General features: G+C 40.3%; 1 protein-coding gene across 2 annotated transcripts; it reads left to right on the forward strand.

Annotated features, from left to right (window-relative positions):
- TTLL12 (tubulin tyrosine ligase like 12) lies at positions 1–27301 on the forward strand. 2 transcript variants are annotated; one of them, XM_040595539.1, is made up of 15 exons: positions 118–186; positions 1461–1522; positions 6729–6904; positions 9035–9233; positions 11034–11193; positions 11774–11907; positions 15056–15132; positions 19137–19253; positions 19362–19556; positions 21118–21229; positions 22064–22215; positions 22301–22382; positions 22850–22918; positions 24655–24793; positions 26775–27301. In XM_040595539.1, the coding sequence occupies exons 3-15, from the start codon at positions 6759–6761 to the stop codon at positions 26924–26926; spliced, it is 1734 nt and encodes a 577-aa protein (XP_040451473.1). In that variant the 5' UTR covers positions 118–186; positions 1461–1522; positions 6729–6758; the 3' UTR covers positions 26927–27301. The 2 variants fall into 2 exon arrangements, with proteins under 2 accessions (XP_040451472.1, XP_040451473.1); XM_040595538.1 differs by lacking the exon at positions 1461–1522 and having other exon boundaries at positions 1–186.

The following is a 27301-nucleotide window of genomic DNA, read 5'->3' on the forward strand; positions in this document are numbered from 1 at the left end:
CTCAGGGGCCGCTCCCGCCCGCTGCGTTCCGGTCGGCGCCGGGGCGCGCGGCGGCGGTGCCCGGCCATGTCGGCGGACGGCGAGCTGGAGCTGTCGGACTTCGTGGCCCTGCATGGGGCCGCGCTCCGCGCTTCAAGGGTCCCGGCGCGCTACTGGGAGAGCCTGTGCCGCAAGCTGCGTGGCGAGGTGGGTGGCCGTGGGCCGTTGCGGGGCGGAACGGAGCGGTGGTGAGGGAAGCCCCTGTGGCGGGAAGCGCCGCGCGGTGTTTCCCTCCAGAGGAGCTCCCCTCAGTGAGGAGGCCGTGGCGGGGCGCAGGGTCTCTTCTCCTCCCTTCCCCAGCTGGGTGGGAAGCAACCGTCCGACCCCCCGCGATGGTGAGGGGGGCGTGGGGAGCGGGCCCCCTTTCCCAGCCGGGGTGAAGAAGGGAGCCAAGAGGTTGCTTAGCAGGGCAGGGTGAGGAAAGCTTCGTGCTGTTTGTCTCGCCAAAGCGCTGTAAAAGCGATTAGGTGTATCGTGCGTGTTTGATTTCATCTTATTGTTGTCAGCCTAAAGCTTGAAAGCGTTTGGAAGTCCTGGTAACTGGAGAGCCAGTACTGGAGAGAGGTGATGAATATGCCCTAAAGCCTTCAGCTCTTTTTGCCAAAAAGGAATTTAGAGAAGCAACAGTAGTAACGCTAAAGTCAGGGCCCTGTCATATGTTAATGCATTATGATTTCGGTTGGCTTTTACCTCTTTTTTTGTTTGGTTTTTTTTTTTCTGTCTTCTTCCTAGTTCTCTTCACTTCCACAGTGTTCTACATGTTCTCAGTCATGTATAACTGTCAGTCAGCTTCTCTTGCATATGCCTGAGTTACCTGTCGCAGGCTATTTGCAGGGAGTGTTTTTGGCTGGTTGGTTGTTCATTTATTCCTGATGCAATTAAAAGCTGTTCAGCTCTTTCAGAGAATTGGGTGGTGGTAGAAGAATGTCTGGCAATGTTTAAAGCAATAACAATGCAAGGACCACTTTACAAAGCATCTCAGAGTGGTGTTGCTGTGTGACTTTTGATCAGGCTGAATTTTGGGCAAGTTGTAAGCCTTTGTAAAATCACCATTTATAAATGCAATGACATAAATTTGGTATCATTGCCCTTTGTGAGCCTTCTTGAGTTCCTCTGTTGTTCCTGCCCAGGCAGATGCAGACTATCCTTTTGCAGGGCCTAGGTGTGTTTCAGCTGAAGCTGACAGCAGGAGTCTCTGGAGCTGGACCTGAACTGAAGGGAGTGTAGGAGCAAAGGCACACTCCAGGATGGAGAATCCCTTTTTGCTCACGTTTTTAGTAACCATTCACTTGCTTTCTGGAGCTTTGTGATGAGAAAGGGAAGAGAAGTGAAGTGGAGAAAAGGCATCATTGTGGACAGAGAGCTTGTAAAGGCACAAGCTGAATTTAGATAATTTTTGTTGTTGTTTTGCATATACACAGCCAGCCTCGGTGGTAGGGAAAGCTGTCTTGGATTTGCTGCAATAAAGGAACAAGGAACTGAGGTAGGAAAGAGACGTGACCCGAAACTAGTTGTCTGGAGACTTGAGAGTGCTCCAGGGAGTCTGAAGGAATCACCCTGGAGAAGGAAATATGAATGAGGTGAACTTTGAGTCCTGAGGAGAGAAGGAGATCTGATGGGAACATGTAGGTATGGGGTCAGAAGGGAACTTAGTGGTGGGGTGCTAGAGTGCATGATGAGCAGTGGAGAAACAAGTGAGATGGGATGAGAAGTTTGAACAGGAAGGATAGGACAGTCAGGAAGGAGAGGGGACTGTAGTTTAACACCCATGTACAAGTAAACTAGTATCTAATTACTGAAGTGCTGCTTTTCCCCACCTCGGCTTTGAAGTTGGGACAGGAGGGAAGCTTAGCAAGTCATGATATAATCTGAGTGTTTATAGCACATACAGTCAAGAAGGGTCTGAATATGTTCCTGCTGCTTTCTAACTGTTGTGTGTCTGGTACTGCTAACAAGAGGAATAGGTGTGTATTACAGAGAAAATAAATCTACATTAACTCAAGCATATGCCCAGTCATAAACTTCCTGTTATACCTCTCTCAACAAGTATACGTGCAAGTGACTTGGAGCAGGAAATACATACTGCTCTGCCTAAATAGGAAGGTATGAGAGGGATGTACTGGAACAGGATGAAATGTAAAGCTGGTAAGGAAACCCAAAGCTGCAAGCTGTTGTATTGCCATATTGCCAGTATTATGAAGCTGGAGGTAGCTGGCAAACTTCGGAATTGTGCTGTGATGTGATGTGGGCTTAAGAGTTGTGTCCTGTGGCTGAAATTCTTGCATGTTACCAATTTTTTGGGGGGTGTGTGAAATTTAGAGGTAAGACAATAGAGTGAGTGTAGACCCATGGTCCTCATCTTTTTACAGAGGCTAAGGTGGCAAAAGGTAGGATGAAGAGAGCATATGCCCTAACTAAGGTGGCAGGCTGCTCCTTCTGTTTGTTTCATTTTGCTTGTAGTGGTGGCTTAGTGTTCTCTTTTGTACTGTTTCAGTGTGTGGGGAGAGATAATAATTTCAGTGTGCTTAGGCAGATAAATTAGGCTGCTGATAGTGCTTGTCTCTACTGTTGCAGCTTCTGGTTTTATCCAGAAGTGCAAAAGAATATGAAGATGAGGATGTCCAGGGAAAATTGCTGTAAGAAGTGCCGTGGACTAGGATGAGCCCTTGAGAAGGTAGAGACAGAGCTGCAGTACCTTACTTAGAACTGGACCATGTGGAGGAGCAGCAGTAAAGAAAACAAAGAAGGTGAAGGGAAAGTATGAAAATGTTTTGGGAGTCTAGGTAGTAAAGATTAACTGGAGGAGGGGGTATCAGTGCAACATGGAGCACAGGATGAGTTTCCTTTTTTCATGTGTGAAAGTAGGAAGGATTTTTCATTTGTTCTAACCTGTTACAAAGATTAAAACTCTCTAGTGTAGAACTTGGAAAGTTGGCATCCATAATACAGATAAAGATCTCTTACATCAATACCTCTAGAATCCAGCCCAGGCAGCTGTTTGCTGACACACACACATGCTTAAGATGAGTGAATGCATCCTCCCTCCTATGTGTAGGCTAAAGCCTGTGAGAGAAGTGGAGGTTTGGGCTTTTTTTTTCATTTACTTTGAGATCTGCTGGAGCAGGTTTCCTTCTGAGACCATTATGTAACCATGAATTACATTGGATGGCTTGTTCAAAACATGATATATCTGCTAGATCAAGAAACTTGCTTTTATTTATTTATTTTTGCATTTAGCATTCACGGTCTGCTGGGAGGTAAACTTCTCTGTTTCTGGCAGAAACTTAAAAAACAAAACATATGCATGTGTAATAATTTACTGTAAACCCTAAAATGTTTCTTATGTTACTGGAGAAACCATGTGTAGTCTGGTTATAAGCCTCGGAAATACAGTGCTACATCTATTTTTTTTTTTCCTATTTCAGCCATATGCTAAGTTAAGTGGCAGCTTCTGTGTATTGTAGCAAGATTTTTTGTGGCCCTGTGGTATCACTGGCAAAGGACTGCTTAAAGTTTAATCTCTGTTAGAAATAGAGGCTTTAAATTAATTACTAGAAGGAATGCAGCATGTTCAATACTACTAGACACTATTTTTCAGAGCAGAGGAGGGCAGCCTGTTGCTTAGAGGGTACCTGTGGCCTTCTAGCAGTTTGCAATGTGCCTAAAAGGAAATTGCTGCAGGTGCTTGTGCATGTTAGTTGTCATGACATGTGCCTGCTTTGTTATCATGTTCTCTGGTTCATTAGGCTTGTTGGGTTGGAACTGCACCTGAATATGAAGAGGGAGTGATTTTGCCCAAGCATGTTTTGCTTGCAAATATTTTTGCTGCCAAATGTGTTGCTACCCCTTTTGCTGTCTTCTAGAGATTATTACAATGGTGGAGCACCTTATGCAGGTTTGCCCTGTTCTACTTCAACCAGAGAGTTATACTTTCTGAATTGCTGATGTGATCTTACCCAGCTGTTTTTTGCTCAAGTAGCTTAAGATCCCTTTAATGGAGTTGCTGCATTAGTAGGTTTACAGTTTGACAGATCCTCGTGAAGAGAGGTAGGAAGAGAGGACAACAGTGTCAGCCACCCACTCAACAAGCTGTATGTTCATACTGCTGGTGAGGCACTTCTGCCAAATCAATCAGTTCACCACTGAATGGTTTGTGTTATCAATTATGAATTTAAAAAACAACAAAAACCTCACAAAAAGCCACAGATTAAGGTGGTCTTGAGCTGCTGTACCAAGAAGTGTAAGTTGTTTCAGATGAGGAATACATCTAATTCACTATTTCAAGGTTATAAATTCTTTAGGAGAAAGTTTTCATTAAGCATAACTATGCTGGAAAGGTATTAAAAGTGGATATCTTTTGCTAAATACAACTGCTGCAATCTCATACAGCTGATCCTATTGGAGGGAGAGACCAAAACTTTGGCTTGGGGAATTTGGAGCCCCTTCATTTTTAAGTCTTTGGTTGATATTTAATAAAACATAAAGCCAACAGCTTCCCACAGTGGTAGAACTTGATATTAACATTCATCATGGATGTTTGGTAAATGGGTGGAGCCTGTGGCAAGTGAAGGCTAATCTCCAAGTCAGCAGCTGGCTCACCTCATAGCCCTGCTCTTACAAACTCCTTAAGACAAAATGTCAAGTGTAGAAAGTATACATAGTGTCATACTGTTGGAAGTGTCAAGTGGACTCCAGTGAATTGTACTTGCAGTTTTAATTTTCTGATGACTGCAAGTCACTTAGCTGTGTTATCCTCTGCTGGCTAATGAGCTTGACAAGGACAGCTCTGATCCAGCAGCAGGAACAGCAAAGCATCACTGCAGGGAGGAGTGGAGTGCGTGTTCCTTGGTATACTTTTTGCCTGCCGTGGCCTGGGATTAGCATTTGTGCAGTGAGCCAGATCAGGGAGCTGATCCAGCTGGGAGCTAACCAGGTGAAAATAAATTGTGATCACCACTGACGACCACGCAAGGAAGAACTCTTTTACCTGGAATCTGCCTGCAGTTACATGAATGACTTATGAATTTTACAGGCAACCAAGCAGAGGCTTAAAGAAACTTTAGTGGCTGCTGCAACAGCAAGAGGTTGTGATATTGCTTATTACTGAGTAATGTTATCCTCTTCTAGCAGCACTGGAAAACTAGAAAGAAATTAGAATTACTGACTATTTTAATGCCTGCTAAAGTGGAGGATGTTAAGTCAGTTTCTGATTATTTTTTTTAAGTAGGTGTATTTTTAATCACCAGTGAGGTTTTTTGTGAGGTAATTTTCTTTACCCTGAGAAAAATATATATGTGGAGTTAGCCAACATATTGTTGGCATCTTCTTTTTCCACCCCCAGTCCAAAAGAAAATACCGCGCCTTTTTTTCCCTGGAGGGAATTTTAGGCATTTTTCCACTTAGATCTGATCTATGATACCATGCTGTGGTTTAAATTAAGATCTGAAGTAGGTGTTGTTTCCCCACTGCTTTTCTCCCTTGCTAGGTGTCTGTGGGCAGCTGTCTGCTTTGTCTAGGTGGCCTTGCTTTACAAAGGTGGAGTTGATTTCCTCACCCTTCTGTTGGGGCTTAGCAGAAATAATCATTCTGAAGGAACACCCACTTGAACAAATAAAAGCTTATTGCTGCCACCGGGATTTTACAGCTAATAAGTTGTCAATGACTAGAAGTAATGACTTCTAATAATGTGGTTTCGGAGGTTAGGTATCCCTGCACTTGGCATATTAAACCAGTAGCTAGAGGTCACCGTTCTAGGTCTTCCTCCCCTGCTGTTACTTTCTAGTGAGACTAGATTGAGGCAAATGGTTTGTCTGTGCCTTCCTGGTTCATTATGTAGTATGTGAGTGACTTAGCAAAATAAATCCCTCTGAAAGGATTTAAGAAGTCTTCTGATGCCTTACACATTTTTTTCTTCCTGAAAGCATATGTTTACTTTGAATTAACACAAGTTATCAGCAGTGTCTTGGTTCTGCAAAAGATATGCAAGGCCAACATTTGGCAAGATTTTGGGCAGAAGGGAAACTTGTGTAGTGACCTACATAATTTATGTAGGTTCTAGATGAGAAGGTGTTATGTCCCGAGGAAGCAAAGATGTAAACAAACCCCTTTCAGCACATTCATTAGTAGAGGTCAAGTGTATAGACCTTAACTTTCAGCAGTATAAGGAATCTCCCAGCTCATGCAGAGGTGAGTGAGCACAGGCAGTTCCTTTTATAGGGAAAGAAGAGTAAGGGGAACATGCTGAGATTTCTTAACTACTTCAGAACTTGGTTGGTAAAAGCTCTTTTTCCCCAGGCACCTTAATGTACTTTGGTTGTGGAGCCTGAGTAACACCTGGTTTTGCAGGTCTGAAATTGTTGATTTTAGCAAAGCTGAGCAAAGGTATTCTATTTTCAGCTTCTAAAGTTCTTTGGGGATTTAAACTAATCCACAATCATCACTAGACCTACTGGTACCAAAGAAACCAACAAAACTTTTTGCCAATATTAACTGAAGAAACTTCCCAAACAACAGCTCTATTAAAATGTGAAAGAATAAATACTGTTGTTCATTTATCTCTCAAGTTAAAAATGCCGATTTTTAGCAGATTGCAGGTCAAAATTGTCTACAAGTGCCTTAAGTGTTGCATTATGTGTATCAGGGTACTGCCTCAACCAGCTGCTTGATATTTTGTACACTTTCCATCTCAGGTATTTGATGCTGGTGACTACTTCGGAATAATGCAAGTAGAGGAGGCAGATGAGGAGGAAGAAGGTGATGAAGAAATGGAAGAAGAACTAAAAAAGAAACCAAATCCTGGAAATGAGCCTTGTTTCAAAGTTATCGTAACAAATGAGAATGGGCTTCAGGCCTCTAATCCCAATAGGTGAGTAGTGATTTCAGAACTAGTGTTCAGTGTTTGAGTAGTCTTAGTCCCTAAAATGATATAGACAGTTTGCTTTAAAACATGTTTTATCCTGCTCAGAAATCCTCTTTTCTTACTGTAATATATAGCTGCCTATTTGAGAAAAGTTGCATGCTATGTTGTTTCTTTTTAAATCATGAAGATGCCTAGAAATTGGTTTTAGTAAGCTAAGAGAGAGAATAGAGAAAAGGCAACCTTGAAATTAATTCTGCAGAAATAAAACCTTGTATCTGTAAGCCTGTGTGCCCTGGGAAAAAAACCCTGAAGAAACAGTTGTGACCTTCACAAATCTCAGGCTAAGGAGGTACTAAGCAGCTTCAAAGTAATGATACATGGACTACCAAATTTCCTCCAGTTGACTAAAATATAATTTGAGTGTGATTGCATGCTATGCATGCATAATTGAATATATCAAGTTATTGTTGCCTTTCTTCAGGATCAGCTTATTTATTGTGAATATGAGGCTAGTGTGCAGCTATAAAACTAGAAAAGAGTTGCATAAGAAACTACTTGATGTTACAACGCAGCTTTGTGTTCTTATTGATTTCAAACATAGAACAGGCAATTATTTGTCATATGTTAATAGATAGCAGTGAGATTATGTCATTTTTGCTGGAGATCTAAGGACAGTTCTGCTGAGTTCTATAAAACTTCTTTTGCCAGAACTTTCATAGTTCTTAGGGAAACATACAAAGTCTAAAAATCTGAATTTAGCCCCGATGAGTAAAAAACAGCATAGAGCATAGGTATCTGCCTTTATGTCCCTGCTTTAACCTAAGTCATTGCCTTTCTAAGTCTGAGAATACACTTAAATTATAAAGTTCAAAACAGCTCCTATGATAATCTTGGGCTTCATTGCAGTGTTCAGATGCTTGTGAATTAGAAGCTGTATGCAAACATGCCTGTTCGCAAACATTTCCAAAGAGCTTGGCCTTAGCATTCTCTGGAGTTTTTAATTTTAGGATTACGTGAGGTTTCTTCTGTATGTGGAATATGAGATACAATAATTGTTCAAGGATACTTGCTGTACATGACAGCTTTCTGAAATATTGGTGGTGGGGTGGTTTTGTTGCAGGAGGGTTCATTGTGTTTTTTGCTTGGTTGATTTTTGTTTTGTAGCAAATAGAATTCAGATTTTTCTCTAACTTAGTTCACTAAGAGGATATAACCAAAATGTAGAGAACCCTTCTGGCTGAATGATTTTTTTGTAAAAATCGTACACCCTAAACAGGGGTTAAACTTGTCAAGGGAAGCTGTGCCAGTTGTTTGTGATATTGTTTTGTGCTACAATGGTAATTCTTCTAAAACAATGCATTTTTTTCTAAAAAGATAGGGGGGATACCCCAAAAAACCCAAGGAGGAATAATAAAAAGAATTAAAACGTAATCCTTCTTGTAATAGCAAATACAGGATTTTGATCAGACCTCTCCACCTAGTTTTACAGATGATGGTAAATGTAACAGAGCTCATGGCTAACAAGGCCCTCAAATACTTTGGCAAAATAATGTATTGTTTTCCCTCTTCAGGCAAGAATATCAGGTTGATGCAGTGGACTTGATCAAAAGGGAAGAAACTTGTGTTCCCACCCTTTAAAGGGAACTATATTTACAAACTTGGGTGCCTTGTTCTGTGTTTGCTCCTCATGTTCAGGGAAATACTAAGTCAGGGGTCCTCAAACTACGGCCCACGGCCCCCCAGGGTCCTCAATCCCGCCCCTGGTATTTACAGACACACACACACCCGCTGCCGGGGGTTGCGGGGGGAAACCAAGCAGCCACAGATGACTGCCTGCCACTTCATCCGCGCGCTGGCCCCCTGTTTAAAAAGTTTGAGGACCCCTGTACTAAGTAATGTAAAATAAATGTTCCAGAACAAAACCAGAGTGCGAGTTACTGCTGGGAAGTTGTTCCAAACCTGTGATGTTGCAGTGTGTGCTCTGGGAGTGATTTTGAGAGTAAGAGAAGGCTTAGTTATCAAACAATCTGCAAGGAAATAATAGCTCTTATTCACAGAACGTTTGGCTACATACATGGAAAAAAACCCAAACAAAACAAACCCAATGGTTATAATGTTACCACAACTCTCTTTAAGCATTTTCCTCATTGACCACGCCTGGACATACAGAGTTGAACATGCCCGGCAGCAGCTGCTTCACGTACCGGGCTTACTGCACAGAATGGCAAATCTCATGGGAATCGACTTTCATGGAGAAATCCCAGATGAGGGAAGCATTGAGCAAGTGTTGCAGGAAATGTGGAAATATAATCAGACCTACCAGCTTTCTCAAGGGGTAAGTCTCTAAAGCCTGATTAGGATGCTAGAAAGTTCTGAGAATCCTGAGTGAAGATGTTCCAGTATATGGCTAATAACAAAGATATATTTTCAGTTAAAAAAAGGTCCTTTACATGCATTTCAGAATAAACTTCTACTTGGAAGGAGAGCAGATGCCATGTAGGGCTAAAATGCATGGTAGCTTGCTACCAGCTTTCTGATGAGAACTTTGAGGTTCTTACAGAGAAGGGAAGAGTATCTGCTGCTAAAGAAGGGGGCTAGAAGGGCAAGATCTGCTTGTATGTTAAATGGATTTTTTTCTCCTCAAACTTTCTCATAGTGAAGGCAAGAACCTCTCATGAATCAATTGTCTCACATAAAAATGTCTCAGGTGTGCTTGCAGTTTTTCTCAAGCACTTGTATAGAGTGCTTTACATACCAGGGATATATCTACACTGTCAAATAACTTCCTGGTCTGTATTTGACAACTGGTTGTCTGTACTGTGTAAATGTTAGTTCACCCTCAGGTGAGAACCAACTAGCTTCAAGATGGAGCCTAAGTGTTTCTAGGCATAGATTACTCCAAGGGCTGCTACTTTTAAGTAGTGTCGATAAGAGACCATACCAGGTTTGGTCCCACTGCCCTACTTAGTCCTTCAGCACTGTACTGGCATGTCTTGAGCCTTCAAACACCCTCAAGTGCATACATGCCATTTCTGAGGGAATACAACCCTCAGGGTCCAGTTAAAAACCCTTTTGTAGGGTCTGAAATGTAGCTCCTAGGCTACTGTGAGACTTGTGGATTAAAGAGGAGAACAGTGAATTTGTTGGGCAAAGCCCTGTACAGAACAGGCAGGGCTGACCCTGGGCAGTGTGAGCATGACCAGTCTGAACCGATTAGCTCAGGAACTTGAGGTTGTTCTCTGGAGTGGTTGTCTTTATCAATTAAGATATCAGCTTTGCTCACAGTAGTATCAGGTCTGAAAAAATCCCCGAGAAAAGGATTTGTTATGACTGTTTTGTTTTTCTGTAAATAAAAGGAATATCTGCATATTTTCGCTCAATCTTTCAATCCTATGTCTTTGTTCCCCATCTTGTTTTCATGAATGGCTTGTGAGTCAGGTGGAATTATCTGCGTTACCACTTAAAAAGTGATTTCCTAGAAGACAATTAATTCAGCCTGTAGTTGAACTTGTCTTATATTTCTGGCACTGGGCTGCTTGAATATCTTAAGTTTAATCTCTGTGCTCCATTTCTGCTTCTGTAAAAAGGCAACAATAGTGCTACCAACCAATTTAAAGTTTATTCATTCATTCAGGATTTTATCATGACAAGTGTTGCAGGAAGGGATGTTTTGATGATGTAACACTTACAGCCAGCTGTTGTTGCAGGAGGGAGTTCTGCTCTCCTTCCCTTGTAAGCTGTAAACTTGAAACTCCTTTTAGCAAAGTGATTCTGATAGAAACTGAAGGAAAGTTAATCCTACCAGACAGACTTCTGCTGGTTTGGTGCCCTGAACTAGCTAGTTTGGTGTAGGGGAAGCGGGTCTTCTAGGCAGTAGCAGTAGCATAAGAAAGATGATGGGACTGTGCAGTTGACATAGCAACAGGCTGTTCCCAGCAGTGGCTGGATGCTAGGCTGGCTTAGCCTCAGAATTGCAGGGGTGAGAGTGTTACTGTCTGCCTAGCACCTGCTCACAATCTTGGCTAGAGTAGGAAACAGAGAAATTGTGCAGTGGGCGCTGCCAGCACCTTCTGTCTTGTGGTGCTTTTCTAGCAATTGATATGTGCAGGATGTCTCACTCTTCTTAATTGAACAGACTGCAGAGGAGAAGGTTCCTGTCTGGTACATTATGGATGAATTTGGATCACGCATTCAGCATTCAGATCAGCCTAGTTTTGCAACAGCACCTCTGTTCTACCTGCCACAGCAAATGGCTTACACCGTTCTCTGGCCTTTGAGAGACCTTGAAACTGGTGGTAAGTGTGCCAAGTATTTTTAATTTGTTTTCTTATGCTTGCAATAAAAGACAGGACATATTCTTACAAGTTATTGAGCACTTTGCAGTAAACCAAATATTTCAAGACCAAAATGATTGCATATTTGTAATGCTATCAAATGTAAAAGATCTCTGCTGGATATTTCCATAATTTATGTGACATAGAGGCCTTTATCAGTCAAAAAATATTGTTAATGTTTTATTGACAGAGATCTTATATCTTGAATCACTGTCTCCAAGAGCAGAAAATTTCCTTCAAAGTCTATTTGCGGCTTTGAGTCAGAAATTAAAGTACTGGCAGTTGGGAAATGCCAGGCCAAAGATTTATTCCTGTCATCTTGGTTGGGGGCCCCCATCATGTGGATGAGAAATGGCTTCAGACTAATTTTTGCATCCTAAATAATACCCTTCTTAATGTAGTTTTTAAATTTACTTTTACATTTAAATAATGAACGCTATAGTATTAACTTTTCAACTGTTATTTGTGTGATATGCCATGAGGAAGATTTGCAGTGGAGAATGAACGGCAATTCCTAAAGGTTCTCTTTGTTTTGCTGCAGATGAAGTGACTCGTGATTATGCTCATGGGGAAACAGATCGCTTGATCAGGAAGTGTGTCTTGTTACCGTGGGTACCTGCTGAAGTGTTGGATGTCAACTGTTTTACACCAGAGCCATCAGATGAGCATTACCAGGTATAATTTTAACAAGTTAATCTCATATTTTATCTCTTTTAAGAGGAGGCAGTATCTAAAAAAAACATTGCGGGAGTTCTGACTTTGCTTTTTAGGCTTAAAGATTGATTTAGAGTATAGATATTAAATAAAGAAAAATTTTTGAAGAAAGCATGGTGAGACAAGAAAGGTCCTACATACAACGTTTAACTGTTTAAAAACTGAAGCGTGAGTTCTAATGTGTTTCTGCAGTAATTTTTACAAGCATGCTACAAGGTACTTCTTATGAGGTACCCATCTTCCAGTTAGATATTTGATACATTGTCTAATAGGCTTACCAATCTGATGTATTATTGTAGCACTTGTGGTCAGTCTTGAATTACAGAAAGATTTGGTTTTTTATTTTAGGAGTGGCTGTATTTTTCAGCCTGTTACTCATTTCATGTCATGGATTAGAACCATTACATATTGGAGCAAAGACATCTTTAATTTGATGGCACTGTTACAAAGTGCTGATCTGTTTTGCTCTCCTTTCTACTAATGCTTGTGGTATTTTAAGGATGTGAAATTGCCATTGTTTGAAATCCTCTTTTCATGAACTAAGTCTTCATGAGATTCCTTTTTAAAAAAAACGAAGAAACCTGATGCCTATGAGGATGATGACTGGCCACTAACTGTTCAAAGTGCGGCTTCTAAAGAAAAATTTATACCCCATCTACCTGTTTCTTATGATAGAGGATAGGCAAAAGATGCTGGATCCAGCTTGTTAACAGTATCTAGTCAGAAATGAAGTTAACCTGCTTCTGCCAAATGAGAGTACACTCAAAATAGCTAAGCTGTTTTGTAACTGAAGTCAGATTGCCTGGTTGGGATTTTGCGTTTTTGGAAGAGAGGCGTACTTTGCATTCACAGATGAGGAACAACAGTGTACCCATAGTTCAGTTCCACGTCATACAGGTGTTCTCTCGGCAAAAGTGCCTGGGTCTCAGATAAGGCAATTTTTTGCATGTGTTCTCTGGTTTGGGATGGTCAGGTCAAGTTAAAGAACTGTGTTTGGCAAATGAGCAAACAGCATACTCCTTTACTGCCGCACCTTAAAAACATCTTCTCAAATTATCCTTTTTTACCTTTATTGTGTGTCTGCCACTCGGCTATTGAAAAGACATGACAGGAAAACAGTGATGCTAGAACCAACCAACAGAGCTTTCTTTTACTTCAGAATGTCTAGCTGTAGATTAAAGTCTTAACTGGTGACAGACCCGTGAAAAACAGCTTAGGGCCTTGCAGATCCTTGAACACCAGAAGTGAGATGGCTATAAAGAGATATCATGTTGCTGATGCTAATTGCCCTGTTTTCACATAAGCAGAGCTACCTGTGCAAAAAAGTACAGACAACTTCAGAGGTCTGTTCACAGCATTAATATGTGAGCCAGCAGTTAAGCTGGGAAATTCAATTGTGTGAAAATGTTTCTAAATGTTTATGCAAGTCATACAGTTTCAAAATTGCTTGCTGCTATTGCTGTACAATTTCTGCTTTACTACTGTGTGAAAATAATCACTTGTTAAATGGGCTGTGTTGTTTGTTTTTACTGTAGCTAAGGATGTTGTATTTCTTATTCTAATTTTCCTTGAAATAAACCTGAAGGCTTCAGTGTTCTATTTAAAAGAATCACAGAGTTGTTACAGCAACATTGTGGCTCAACTCTTACCTGCTTTTTGCTCTGTTACCTAATTCTAGTCTTCAACGCAGACCACAGAGTCTGTAACTGAAATGGTACATGGGTAATGGTTGGGCAAAGGTTGCAGAAACCAGTGTCAGGGGAGGTGGCTTTTAATGAAACGTCTGGGATGGAAGAAGCATCTGTTGAGGGGACTAGAGTAGTTGCTGTTCTGCAACAGCTCCCTGCACTTGAGTCGCTGAAAAGACAGTAATGAATCCTCTGGTATGTTCTGAGAGCTGTAGGCTTCTCTTAAAAGTACAGGCTCTCTTCCTGTTGTCAGGTGATTGTGGAATTATTTTGTATTTGTACTGTCCAAGTTTTAGAAAGTGATGTCTGAGATCTTTGATTATGGTTTTGTTTATGCTTTCCAGTTATGTATGATTGTATTCCCTATAACAGCCTTAAAGGTAAAGAGGTATGTCCATGGCTGCACGGACACTTTACCACTGCTGCTTATGAGGACAGCCTCCAGCAGCTGGAACTGCTCTTGCAAAACAGCAACTACGTCAGTTTCTCAAGATGTACTCCTCCCATCCTAGAATTTCTGTGAGCTACTTCCTGTGACAGGGTATCAGCAATGATCCCAATATGCATTTCCTTTTATCAGTCAGAGGTGTTGTAAAAGATGGAGTGTGATTTTTCAAGAATGTTTACTACTGAAGACTGCAAAAAGCCTTTTGTTCATTTTTGCAGGAGCAGAATTAGGTTCCAGCCTCCTATAATTATTATTTTTTTTAGTTATTTGTAATAAAACACTATGGCTAAATGGTCAGTTTTCTGTTTTTTGGGGGAAGATAGTAACTTCATCTTTCACTGCATATGATCATCTATAACTTGATACTTCGTTTAATGCTTAGGAGAAACAGGAGTTTCTCAGGGTGTGTTGATAAGCCCTGATCTTGAAGCAGATTTCTTGTTCCTTTTTTACTAATGGCCTCTTACCTCTGATTCCCTTCTGCCTCTGCTTGTCCTGATTGTGTTTTTCTGAGCAGCATATTACACAGCACTATATTTATTAGAATGTATTTGGTGGAATTCGACTGCGCTGAAGGCAATGGATCAATAAGATGTTCAGTTGGACTGACATTTTTACTGTGACTACAAATGCACCTTTATATATGTATTTAAATACTTACATAGAGAAAGGAATTGTAGAAAACCACCTGTAAAGGTTTACAATTCAAGAAAATTTCAATAGGCTATTGCTAATAAAACACTTGGATGAACATCGAATCATACAGAATGTTTTACCTGTAGCTTATTCTTAAAGTTTATGTTGGTTTTCAGTCACTTCTTTTAGTAACCTGATTGTGCACACTTCAAAATTCAGCTTGGTCTAAGCTGCTGTTCATATCTGCTGAATATTGTGGACATTGACCTGAGGCTGCTAATTTATTCTGCCTAGTATTAACTTTCTGTGTGTTTTTCTGTTTTGTTTTGGTTTTTAGGCTATTTTAGCAGAAAACAAGGAAAAACTACCTATAGCAATAAACCCACCAGTTTTTGACAAAGGCAAAGTTTTCAAGTACGTATCTGCAAACACAATGCTTTCTTACCAATATTAAGTATAATAATTGGAGTGTGCTGAGGCTGAACAGCTTTTTCCAGCTTTGAACAACAGGCAAGCTGAAGGTGTGTTTGTACGTAGCCACTTGCTTAAGATGCTGACTTACTAGTTGTTCTTGTTGGATTCTTCAGAGTAAATGGATTGTCACTTACAGAATGTCTAAAAATATACATTAGATCCTTGGTTTTTTTAAATAAGTGCCACCTTCTGGGTGAAAGGAAAGTTACAACATTATGCAACTCTTAACTATGGAATATAGCTAAAGTATATAAGAAAGACTAAAGACTTCTCTTCTACATTATAGCATGCATGTCCATAGGGGTACATATGCTTCTCTGTGCTGTGTGAATATAACAGACTATTCCCCTTCAGTTGAGATTGCCACACAGGAATCTTGTCAAAACCTGGGATGTTTTAAACTGGGTACGTGCCTTACCACAAAGATGGGAGTGTATGGTGTGAAAGTATTTCAGAAGAAAGCTGGAAGAATGTTGCAAAGCTAAAGGATTTTTGTGAGCAAAAGCAGTTGCACTGCATGGCTAGACTGCCTTATTACTAGTTTTATTCCAGAAAAGCATAGTATTACATAGCATGTGCTGAGAGTTGCACTCCAGGGTGTTTGTAGTCTGACACTGGAATCCCAAGCTCTTGCTTGCAACGTTTTGCTTAAGGGTTGAGGTTTGACTAAAATATGTTTGGTAGGTATACTCACACCCCAGCTTCTTGTGTTGAGGGGATTTGTTATTCTTTTGATGAACTTTACTTGAGAAGAATTACTGAAATTCAAAGTCACTTTGATTTGAGAGACATTTGTTAACTTGTTCAGTGATAGTCTTATATTTCATTGAGTTGTTTAAATCTCTGGTTACTAGACTGAGAATAAGCAAAAGCTTACTCATCTAGTGTACTTGCCTCTATTTCAGATAAGGGAGGCAAAGGTAGCTCTGTTCTCATAGAGATGAAAAGAAACTGAGGATCTTGGGAAATGTTGACTTATTTTTCACTGCTACCTCTTTATTTTGCATCTCGTATTTCAGGTGAATGGCATTCGCATCAGGGAAGGAATGGGGGAGACATGCCAAATCCTTCCTGTTCTCCTTCTAAGGAATGTCATCAACACTTTGTCCATGTACTCCTAAGGGTTTTCTTCTCTTCTTTTTCGAGTTTCTGTCTGGAGTGGAGAAAGGAGAGCAACTTGGCCTCCACAGGAGGCCAGAAGGTCCTCCTTGCATTCTGAATTTTATCTGCTAAAGTTCCTCCAGGAGCAGGGTAGCATCTCGGAGTCCAGATGACCTAGTGGGAGCTACAGTCTTCCAGTGCTCTTGGCCCCTTTCAAAGCTTGAATGGTTTTAAGGCTGCCACCATGAATGGACAGATGGGAATGTGTGAAGCTGGGTAGATGTGTGTGGCTTATTAATGTGCAAGCACTGCCTTGTGTATTGCCGCTGTGTAGGGGATTTGGAAGATGTTAAATGCATGCAGTTATGAAGTTTAGAACCTGGGACAAGTTCTTAGTCATCTTGTTTCCAAGTAAAGCTAAGACAGAGAATTGGAAAATGAAATAAATGTTTAACCTGAATCCTGAAAAGCAAGGGAGCAAGTAACATGTAGTTTAATATAGCAAAATTACAGGTTCAAGTAGGTCTTGTAGCATTAATAGTAACTGCTGCCCTAGGGAGATTGTTCTATCCAGCTGTGCTGATTGCTGACTTGAAAAAAAGGTGGATGAAAAGAACTAAATGTTTCAAAGACAAAATTCATATGGAAAGTCCTTCCAGTTTGTGTTGGGCTTGATCATCACTTTTGATCTTCTCTTTTTTGATTCTCTTCAGCTACATCAGTAATTTTGTAAAGATGCCCGAAGAGCTGTGACAAGATGACAACTCTTTGTTTTGATCAGAGCTTGTCAGCTCTGTGCTTTGGGAGTTGATTCTCATAACTGCTTCTTAGCTTTAAATGCTTTATATAAATTAAGTAACATTTAACATGTTTTATCTTATTTGCACAATTCCACCGAATAATAGCTTCTTTAATCCCAGACTTTGTCGCATCTCTACCAGGACTTCTGTGTGACAAGGAGGGAAAAAAATCATTCAGGAGTTATGGTCAGCTGGCTTCATTAGTTCACTGTGTCATTCATATCGGAGTGAAAGGTCCAAAATAGGTCTGCTAATACCACAGTACTGCAGTGTAGATGTTCTGTCATCTGTCAAACCCAGAATGGGACTTGGCGCATTTTTTTATCTGTCTGTATTTTTATGTCTATATGTGGATGTTTGTTATCAGAGCAGACATTGTAATGTGTACCAACTTAGTTAACTAAAAACAAGGGCGTACCAGAGAAGACCTGTTAGTTAGGTTTGGATCCAGCTACACAGGACTAGTGTCTTTGCGGGATGATAACTTATGTTGTAGGGTCTGTTTGTAAGGGGCTGATCATGAGCAACTTAAATTCTAGTATTTCTTACGTTGCATGTGTTCTTGCATGCATATTTGTGTGGGGATGTTGGATGCTTCAAGACTTCCTTTTATCTTTCCCTTTTATCTTCAGGTCACTGCTTTGATTCACTTTTGCTTCAGCAAGGACTAAAAGTTGCTCCACACCAGTGGATATTTAGGTAGCTTGTATATGAAATGGGTTTGATGGAACCTTGTACTGGATCCAGTACATCAAATTTGGTATTGTGCTTTCCCCTAGTGTGCAGACTTAGAAGAAGAAGCCATGTATTGTAGAAAGAAATGCTAGTGGGGTTGTATAAAGATACTAACTTTGCTCTGTTGCAGCAGTGGGGAAATATTGGTGACTTGAACAGGGGTGCCAGGCTGACTCTCTTCATCTACAATGAAATGAAGTCAACTCTCTTAATCTTGGGCTCCAGCATAAACAGTATAACCATTGTAGTATGTCACACATTGAGCTATGCAAAACATCTTACATACGTTTCTTTATAAATAATGTATTTCCCCCTGTGACTGGGCTGGTTTTACAGTTCATTTCAGAGAAGTCTGTCTCAGGGGAATGTATCTTCCAATTGGTTAGTAGCAGAGGAGGAGAGGAAACTTACACAGTTGATAAGAACAGGTCAGCAGAGGAGGAAGAATGTAGTGGTTTCTCATGGAAAAAATGAGCAGTTGCTTAGTCTGTTTAAATGTTCCCTTATTATGAGAACTATTTCCTATGTCAGTCTGTCGTCTTGAGTCATCATGCTGAATTCTGAATGACCTCACTTTAACTGTAAAAAACACCAAAATGTATATTGCTATCTGCTTATTTTAGCATGTCAGATAGTGAAGTTGTTGGGTTTATTTGAAGGAGGTATTTAGTAAGATATGCAACATCTTGCCTTATTCTTAGTTATGTTTTGTAATGCGTATCAGGTTTGGGTTGCATTTTGATGTGTTTTTTAATGGGGCTGGGAGAGGATTTATATTAAACTTCAGTTGTGTGTACTTCCTGCGCATGCTTCCATATGTTTTGATTATTTAGAAATTTCTGTGTGTGAAGTTCTGAACAAATGAAAATAGTTTTCTGAGGCTGCTAGATTAAACTGTCAAGTTTTCCTATTAATTCTCGTTGATGACAGCAGTTTGATTTTTAGAGCTCTTCCTGCAATGAAGGCATTTATAAGGTCTCTCTCATGCAGGGGCTTTTCATGTAGAATAGTGATTTCATGTTGGTGCTTCTCTGTCAGGGACTTAGTCGTTGTCTTCTGAATTGCCATTTTTGTGAAGTTGTAGGAGCTAAAGTATCTTTGAGATATCTGTCTCAAAATACAGGGGTTTTTAATCTGTCCCATTTCAATTTAAAGTGTTTGTATAGATTGAGATTGTCACAGAAAGTGTGTATTGGTAAAGCATAATTCTTGTAGAAAGCCAAGCTTAAAACTTTTCTCTGTTCCAACACAAGTTAATCGGTTTCAGAAACCAAACTGACATTTTTCTTCATATGCCTTTTTTTCTAGAGTTTTCACAGACATTCAGCAAGTCCTCAACAACCTGACACATCCCCGGTTTGTATTCACAGACAACGAGGGAGAAGCAGACATCCTCTACAACTTCTCACACTTCAAAGATTATAGGTTGCAATTGTTCCTCTGATAATACCATTTAGTTTTTTGCTATAAAAACTGTGCTCCCAAAGGCCTCCCAAGCTTCCTTCTTCACCCAACAACTTCTCTGTTTTGTAGAAAGCTAAGTGAGGAAAGGCCTGAGGTGATGCTGAACCAGTTCCCGTGTGAGAACCTCCTGACTGTCAAAGACTGCCTGGCATCCATTTCTAGACGAGCTGGAGGACCAGACGGGCCAAGATGGTTGCCTCGTACTTTTAACCTTCAAACAGAATTGCCTCAGTTCATCAGCTACTTTCAGCAACGTGACAGAAGGTAGCTTGTGTATCCCCTTCTGTGCTTTTTGTGCTTTCTTGATCCCACTTTCTTCAACTAGCAGTAAGCCTACATTTTGGGCTTAGCAGCTGTATACTGCCATCAGTTTGCTCTTCCTGCATTTATGTTCAAGTGAATTTTACCTGGAAACTGTGAGCTTAAGCAATGCATTTTGAAACGCAGAAACTTCACCATGATTTGAATACAGATTTGTGTTGCTTTTTGTCTAGTCAAGATGTTAGGTCTTGTATTTAACAAATATACAAAGGATCGAAATGTGTTTACAACAAATGTAGGGTTTTTTTCTCCAGGGGACCAGTAGTCGTTGTTCTTGCTCTTAAGCCAGAGTGGAAAATGTTTATAGGGTTGTGTACTGGGTACTTGGGTTCCATAAGGCTGTGAAAGTAAAACAGTTCTAGTGTTAGCCTAAAGCAGTTGGGGAGCTTTAGGGTTTTAAATAGCATGCTCTTTCTGCTGCTGCCGCTGCCTTGGAGTGGATGAAAACTAAGATTTTCTTTTAGTAAGAGAGAGAAAGAGATCATTAGGTACTGCTAATGGAATAAGCTCTTATGCCTACCATGGAGTGTTCTGGTTGAAAGATTGCTGCTTTGGTAATGCTTGCTTATGGTGCCACCTGCCAGGTGTTTAATTTGGCCGTTCTTTGCTCTAAGTATTCTGTTATTGACTGGCTTGACCAGCAGAGAGTATTCCTTACATGTATCCCTAGTGTATGATGTTTTGATTCCTTTTTAATTTCAAGGATTGACAGTGATTGCAATGTGTATATAGGGAATGGGAAGGAGGGGATAGGAATTTTCAAATTAACAAACAAAACAGACCCTCTGAAGTTAACACCACTAACTTCAGCTCAGTTTATGCTATTTATCATGAAGCTCAAGAAGTTTCTTAGGATGCTTTAATAGATTGAGGAAAGGACGACATCAGGTGTTACCCTGCCCTTACTCAGAAAGACACATTGAAAGACCAGCATGTTGCCTGTTTTCTTCAAGGATATTTCAAAGAATTTTCCCCTTGAGGTACCTAGCTACTAGAGGGTGAAAAAGTGGTGGTGTGCTTTTGTTTTCTTGCAGTTTGAACTGTTGAAATATTACGTGATTTCTTCCCAAACGGCTGAGTTATGGTGTCATTTAATGTGAATGATTTGGAGATGTAATTAGGGAATCAACTTGGAAAACTGCAGATTGCACTGTGACCTGTGCGTGTTCATGGTGATGCTGTGCTGTTGATGGGGAGTTTTTCCCCTTTTGAAGGAGGGGGATGCAGAAGAAGGAAATAAACAGTGAAAGCATGTTGGGCCTGAACTGAAAAGATCATTGAAAGCTACCAGTGCCTTTTCTCTCCGTTATGCCTAAGGCCTGTTGCTCCCAGTTGTCAGTTAAAACTCCTTAGTTCTTGCACCGTAGCCCATGGCTTTATAAAGTATTTATTCAGGGGAGTACCTAAATCAGTTCAAGTGAATGTTCAGACAGATGAATGAGGTGGATACTTACAGGTTTTGGCTCTTCTCTCTCTCCCTCCCTCCCTCTCTCTCTTCCCCCAGAGGAGAAGACAATCACTGGATATGCAAACCATGGAACTTGGCCAGGAGCCTGGATACCCACATCACCAACAGTCTTAACAATATCATCAGACATAGGGAAAGCAGCCCAAAGGTTAGAGTGCATGGTTTTGAATGTGATTTAAAGGCAATAGCTGAAAAAAATGCTTCATAGGAGGAGTCTAAAAATGCAAAGAAGGAAATTTATCTTCCACAAAATTCATATGCTGGCCATAAGCACACTGTTTCAGTCAATTCAGAATTGATTCAGATTCAAATTGGTCAGCTCCATTTGTTGCAGTGATGAACTTGGAGCCTGCTGTTTTCTTGTATAAATAATAAAACTTGCCCTGACAGTAATGAATACTCCAGTGTGGTGATGCTGTAACGCTAATCCTCAGACTGGCAGATGAACACACATTAGGTATAGTTAGTGTTGTTCATAAATTCTGGAATATTATTGCATCTGTCCTGTGGTTGTTCATTATTGCTGATCCACAGCTCTACTCAGTGGCACAAAGTACCACCTTTGCCAACAACAGGTGAATCATGGAGCTTTTTATAGGGAGCGACACACAGTCATACCTCACAGTGTCACTTTAGCTTTATTTCTCTTGGTTTGCGGACTACGTGTCTTTTCTGGAATGCAGAAATGCACAAAGAATTGCTTCACGTTTCTAGTTTAAAACAAGCTCACCAAAACAGAAATAAAATTCTGTGATTTTTTTTTTTGTAAAATTAAGCACATTTTGGCTTCCCACTTTACCCCACCCTGATGTCAAAGAGTTTGATAAAAGGTACCTATTTGCGTAACAACATTGTGCATTGGTACACATTTCTAAAAAAAATCCTGAAGTGCATATAAGGATACCTTAAATCATTGAGATCCAGTGACACTTTGTTTTCATTTCAGTTTAATTATATTTACTGTGTTTTTGCTTTGTTGTAGGTAGTGTGCAAATATATTGAGAACCCAGTTTTGTTTCACCGAGAAGATGTGGGGATGGTTAAATTTGATATCCGTTATGTTGTATTGCTGCGGTCTGTGAAACCACTCAAACTGTATATCTATGATGTATTCTGGCTGCGCTTTTCAAATCGGTAATTATGTTCCCCTCACTAATGTAGAGGGGCTTAGAATTAAAACTGATGCTTTGGAAACTAAGGCATTGTTTTATTCCTTTAGGGCATTTTCACTTGACGATTTGGATGACTATGAGAAACATTTCACAGTCATGAATTACGCTCCCGGTATCACATTAAAACAGGTAAGCAAACAGTCCAAAACACTCCCTTGCCTTTCTACTGTTAGAAAATCTTCTAGTGCCTCCTTTGTGACTGTTGCCAAATAACCTGTTCCACTTAAACGAGCAGTCAGGGTGTTGAAAGTACCCAAAGTCCTAAGCAAATATTTTCCTAGACTCTTCCCCCCCCCGCCCCCAGTCATCAGTGATTATATAAGGTAATACAAACCTACATCCTGAATATAACCCAAATTGATAGAGAGCAGTAGAAGAATTATTAAAATGGGAATTAAACATTGTCAAAGGCTTTAGTGTGATCTTCTATAACGAGGAATACTGTAACAAGGAAGATATTCAGGAGCTGTCTAATTCCCTAGTTCTCTACCTGGATTTGCGTGAATGGCAAGAAATACTTGATACTCTATTTTCTTGTCATGTTTGCTCAGTCATTCCCAACCAAAATGGTCTTTGATGTTGCTAAACTGTTTTAGGTACACTGTGAAGAATTTATTCCTCTGTTTGAAAAACAGTATCCTGAATATCCTTGGACAACAGTACAAGTAAGTCAGTTCACCTTTCTTGTGTAAATGTTCATGGATCTGTTTTCTTACTCAACAAACAAGCTTTTCCAGAAGTGTTCGGTGGTTTGTTTTTTTCTCATGAGACATACTTCATGTGTATCAGTTCCACAAATGATATCAGTTGTTAACGTTTACTTTAGAAGCATTGCTTAACTTAGCATAATTGCCCCCCAAAACACTTTGTTGTCAGCATTTGAGAATTTTATTTCATGATTACACTATGAGAATTCTTTATATTGGACTTACTAATAAAGCCAGTCCTGACTACCATCAGGATCCTGCGATCAGGATCTTTTTTGCTTGCAAATTCTTTTTTGCAGGTTGCCAATAATCTAAGTGCATGGTTGTGAAGATTAGTACTTCATGCAAAAGGCAGGGAAGTCCAGAATATAAAGCGTGCTGATCACTACAGATGTTGCTCACTGTTGTCTCTGAGATACCAAGTTAGAACCCCTGTTAATTAAATTAATTCTTGCCTTTGAGACTGCACTGCAGAATTTCCAGCTGCTGGCACAACTTCTCTGTGTTAGTAAGCTGGCTAGAGCCCTGTGCCCTGGTCATCACATTAATGGCTTTTTCACAAGAAAACAGATGGTTCCCTAATAATAGGGCATCTTTTATCTGGGAGGAGGAAGCTCTAAGTACTGTAGTTCCATAAAATATGCAGGAAGGCAGATGAGTGCCTTCTCATTGATCTTTGTCTGTAATTCATGCTTGAAAGAAGAAGCTGAATGTGAAGGGATGGTTCAGAAACATGCACAAAACTGAGTGGTTTGGTTGCATAATTGCATATTTATCAGGAGCTAAAAGATGCAGAATAAACAGTAGCTGAGCATTTATATGAGCATATGCTTTCGAAAATTAATAAATTGCCCAGCTGTGGGCTGACTTCCATAAATTAATTTACATCAGTTTTAAGTAGACCCTCATATCCAATCAATGATGCTCAGGTATGAAGGTTTTGCAGCATTATGTTTAAAATAGTCTGGAAGAGACTACAAGGAAGAGAGATGTCAGGTACATACTGTAGGTTACCTAAAGTGGTACTGTGTGCAGAATAGGAAGTACTACACCATCTTTTTATTTTAGAACGAATGGTTCACTGTACTATAAACTCAGTGCTAAAATTCACACCTGTATGTTCTTTCTGTTTTATTTCACTTTCACGTTTGGTATCTGACTGTTGCTCAAAATACCAATGTAGTATGTTAAAATCTCGATGTCCCCATGACCATTTTTACGGGGGTATAAGTAGGTAGAAGATTTTTCATTGCAGAACAAAACAAAACTAATACAATTTAATAGGCAGGAAAAAGGTGGAACTTCACAGCTGTACTGCTGGTCTTCACAGCACTCTCCTGGGCTTTCTTTTTCCCCTCCTCTACACATAAGTGCAGTACTGTACATAATGGCTGAGAAAGAGGGTTAATGCTAATATTAAATTCCCTATTTTCAGGATTTCTGTGATACTGACTTGCTCCCCAGAAAAGGCCATGGATATTATTTCCAGGTGCTCAGCACTTTCTCTGTATTGTCTTTAGGTCTAAATGCCATTTTGAAGCTAATACTGTGCACAATTATAATTTGTTGGCTAGGGTAACTTATGCAAACTCTTTAAAAAGCTGTGTGAATGAAGTGATTAAAAATGTTTGTTGCTTCTATTTATGAGTTATTGGAACCTCACTTCTCATTCGGATACCTTTTTCTGTTATTAGGCAAACATTTTTAAGGCATTTGCTGAATTGTTCCAAGTTGCTTCAGCTAAACCTGCACCTCTTGGCATCTGTGATTATCCATCGTCAAGAGCAATATATGCTGTTGACTTGATGCTTAAATGGGACACCAGCAGAGATGGTGAGAAGCTCGTTTCTTGGAATATTGAATTCTTTATATTTGTGGACCCTTTCAGAAATTTATTTCTTCTGTCTGAACTCTTACTGTTTTTTCAAGCAATGTAAATTATGTGTTCTGTGCCTCCTACTGACATCAAAGTATATCTGTAGTTGCAGATCTGCGGGGTTAGCATCCACCATGCTGGTTAACAGGAGTGATGGGGGAGCTGTTAACTGTACTTGGCTGAGTCCTTGCTTCCCTTGTGCCCCTGCTACTGCTGTTCTCTGGGTTTTTTTTTAAACAAAAAAGCACCAAACAAACCACCACATATATACACACACACAAAAAAAAGAAACCAACCTCAACTGTATAACAGTGTAGTTACTCTGACAGCAGCGAGTTCAGTGTAGTTACTCTGACAGCAGCGAGTTTTCTTTCCTATTTGTGGTGAGAGAATGTCTGAAATACCTGTCTCTATGAAAACCTTAGTGACATCTTACTATCTGTGGCTTCCAGGCTTGGACCCGGTGTCTTCAATGCAGAGTTACTTATTAAAGCATGGAAGGGACCACCTTCACCATTTCAGTGCTGTTGATGTCCTCGGGACCATCACACAGTTGTTGCCAGGTCCCTGCAAGACCATGTATCTGAAGCTGCTTCATGTTAGTGCTACAGCATGGCTGCCTGGACCTTTCTTCCAGCCAGTTGTGGAGGACTGGTAGCAAAATTCGCTAAATAGGGTGAATTCTTTTATTACCTCACCAGGAGGCTCAACAATGTTCTTGTACAAAAGTGTACAAGACACGTGTCTTTTGTAGGTAGAAAATCAGCAGAGGTGCCAACACAGAAAGAAGTGCCAGGGCAGTATTAAACAGAACAGTGTGTACTTTTTTCTTTGACGTTGTCCCTGGGATACAGGAAAAATTAATTGCTTATGCCCAGGTTTGTCAGAAGAGTAATTAGGTGTTGTATGTTGGGTGAGTGCCCCTAGCCCACTGCTGCAGTAGTTGATTCTGTAAATATTGAATCACTTTCATGGAGGGAGATGCTTGAGAAACAGGAGGTATAGAATTGAGTCTTTGCTGTTCCAATCAGGTGGAGCAAGTGATTGAATCTGGGTCTGCTATGTCCAAGTTGAATGCTCTTTCACCTGTCCCAGAGCTGACTGAATAGGAAAGGCAAAGCAACTCACTATTATTACTATCTTGAGGAAAACTATTGTAGTAAAAGGACCAAGCTCACATTACAGCCCTGGCTGAACACAAGCTGCGCACATCCCTAGCCTTTTGAAGATGGGGACGTGGGTGCCAAGGTCACAGATGTGATGCTGTAGGCAGCCTATGGATAAATAGGTTAGTTGTTTCTGAGCAGAGCATAGTATGATTTACCTATGCATCAGAAGCTTGTACCCTCACTTACAATCTCAACACCAGACAGAAATAAAATATTTTGTTTCTCTTTGCATAGCATGTATTTGTTTCTGAACTGTACTGATGAAGTTTTGAGAGAAAATGAAACTCCCTTACTTCAGGAGTGAGATGAAGTGGCAGGTGGGAGTGGCTGGAGTGTGAAAGAACAGGACTGCTAGCACTGGGAAACTGGGAAGGTAGAAGTCTTTAAGAAAGGAAGGTTTGTACTGAAACACGAAAAGGGAAGCAGTTTTCTGAAAGATGTTTCAGACTGTCAAGCAAGACAGCTGTATCAAGGAGATCATCCCATTAAATTGCTGCAAATTCTCATTCTAAATAAAGCATTGGATTAGCACAATAATAGCAGAAACTGTTGGATAATTGTCCTTTGGATAATGATGGTAGAACAGACTTTCATCCCTCCAAAGGAACCCAAACACACTGAAATAACAACACCCTACCGGCTTGCCAGCTTGGGTCATAAAAGATGGCTTTTTCCAGTAGTTTTCTATAATCTCTGGCTTGAAGACAGGTCCTGATTCAGGATCTCTACAGAGCTTGTGTTGAGGCAATGTTTGTGTTCCCCTTTGCAGGGAAAAGAATTATGCAGCCTCAGATCCTGGAAGTGAACTTTAATCCTGACTGTGATAGAGCCTGCAAGTACCACCCTACCTTTTTTAATGATGTCTTCAGCACCCTATTTCTGGATGAAACAGACAGCTGCCATGTGACGTGCATTGTCTAGCCACAGGAGGCTTGACTATTAATTTCCTTCCTAGATATGCTTAACAGCAAGATTTATATTTCAGTTCTATGAGCTGCTGATGCAACAATTTTCCTACACTGGTAACCCAGGAAGAAAAAAAAAATAATGTCAGAAGAATATGCATATACCATATACTGTATTGATGATTGTTTTGTCTACATTTTCCTTGTCTTGCTTAGCTCTATAAATCATGAGTTTGTGTTGACCAAATGTCTTGTTTATCGAATATGGGAGACCTCAAAACAGGACAGTAACTGGAGCAATTGACTTGTTTTTCAGGTAGCCTGATTGCTTGCTTGCTGGGAAACATTGCACAAGTTCCCTGTGTCAGCATTAAAACTATAATTTACTGAA

Source organism: Falco naumanni, chromosome 5 (assembly GCF_017639655.2).
Source record: "Falco naumanni isolate bFalNau1 chromosome 5, bFalNau1.pat, whole genome shotgun sequence".
Taxonomy (NCBI): Eukaryota; Metazoa; Chordata; class Aves; order Falconiformes; family Falconidae; genus Falco; species Falco naumanni.

Bases quoted from the DNA above. Each gene is read 5' to 3' on its own strand.
- TTLL12 (XM_040595538.1), top strand. From the start codon at position 67: ATGTCGGCGGACGGCGAGCTGGAGCTGTCGGACTTCGTGGCCCTGCAT. The intron at 187-6,728 runs GTGGGTGGCCGT...TTTCCATCTCAG, and splicing joins GCCGCAAGCTGCGTGGCGAG to GTATTTGATGCTGGTGACTA. The intron at 11,908-15,055 runs GTATAATTTTAA...TTTGGTTTTTAG, and splicing joins CATCAGATGAGCATTACCAG to GCTATTTTAGCAGAAAACAA.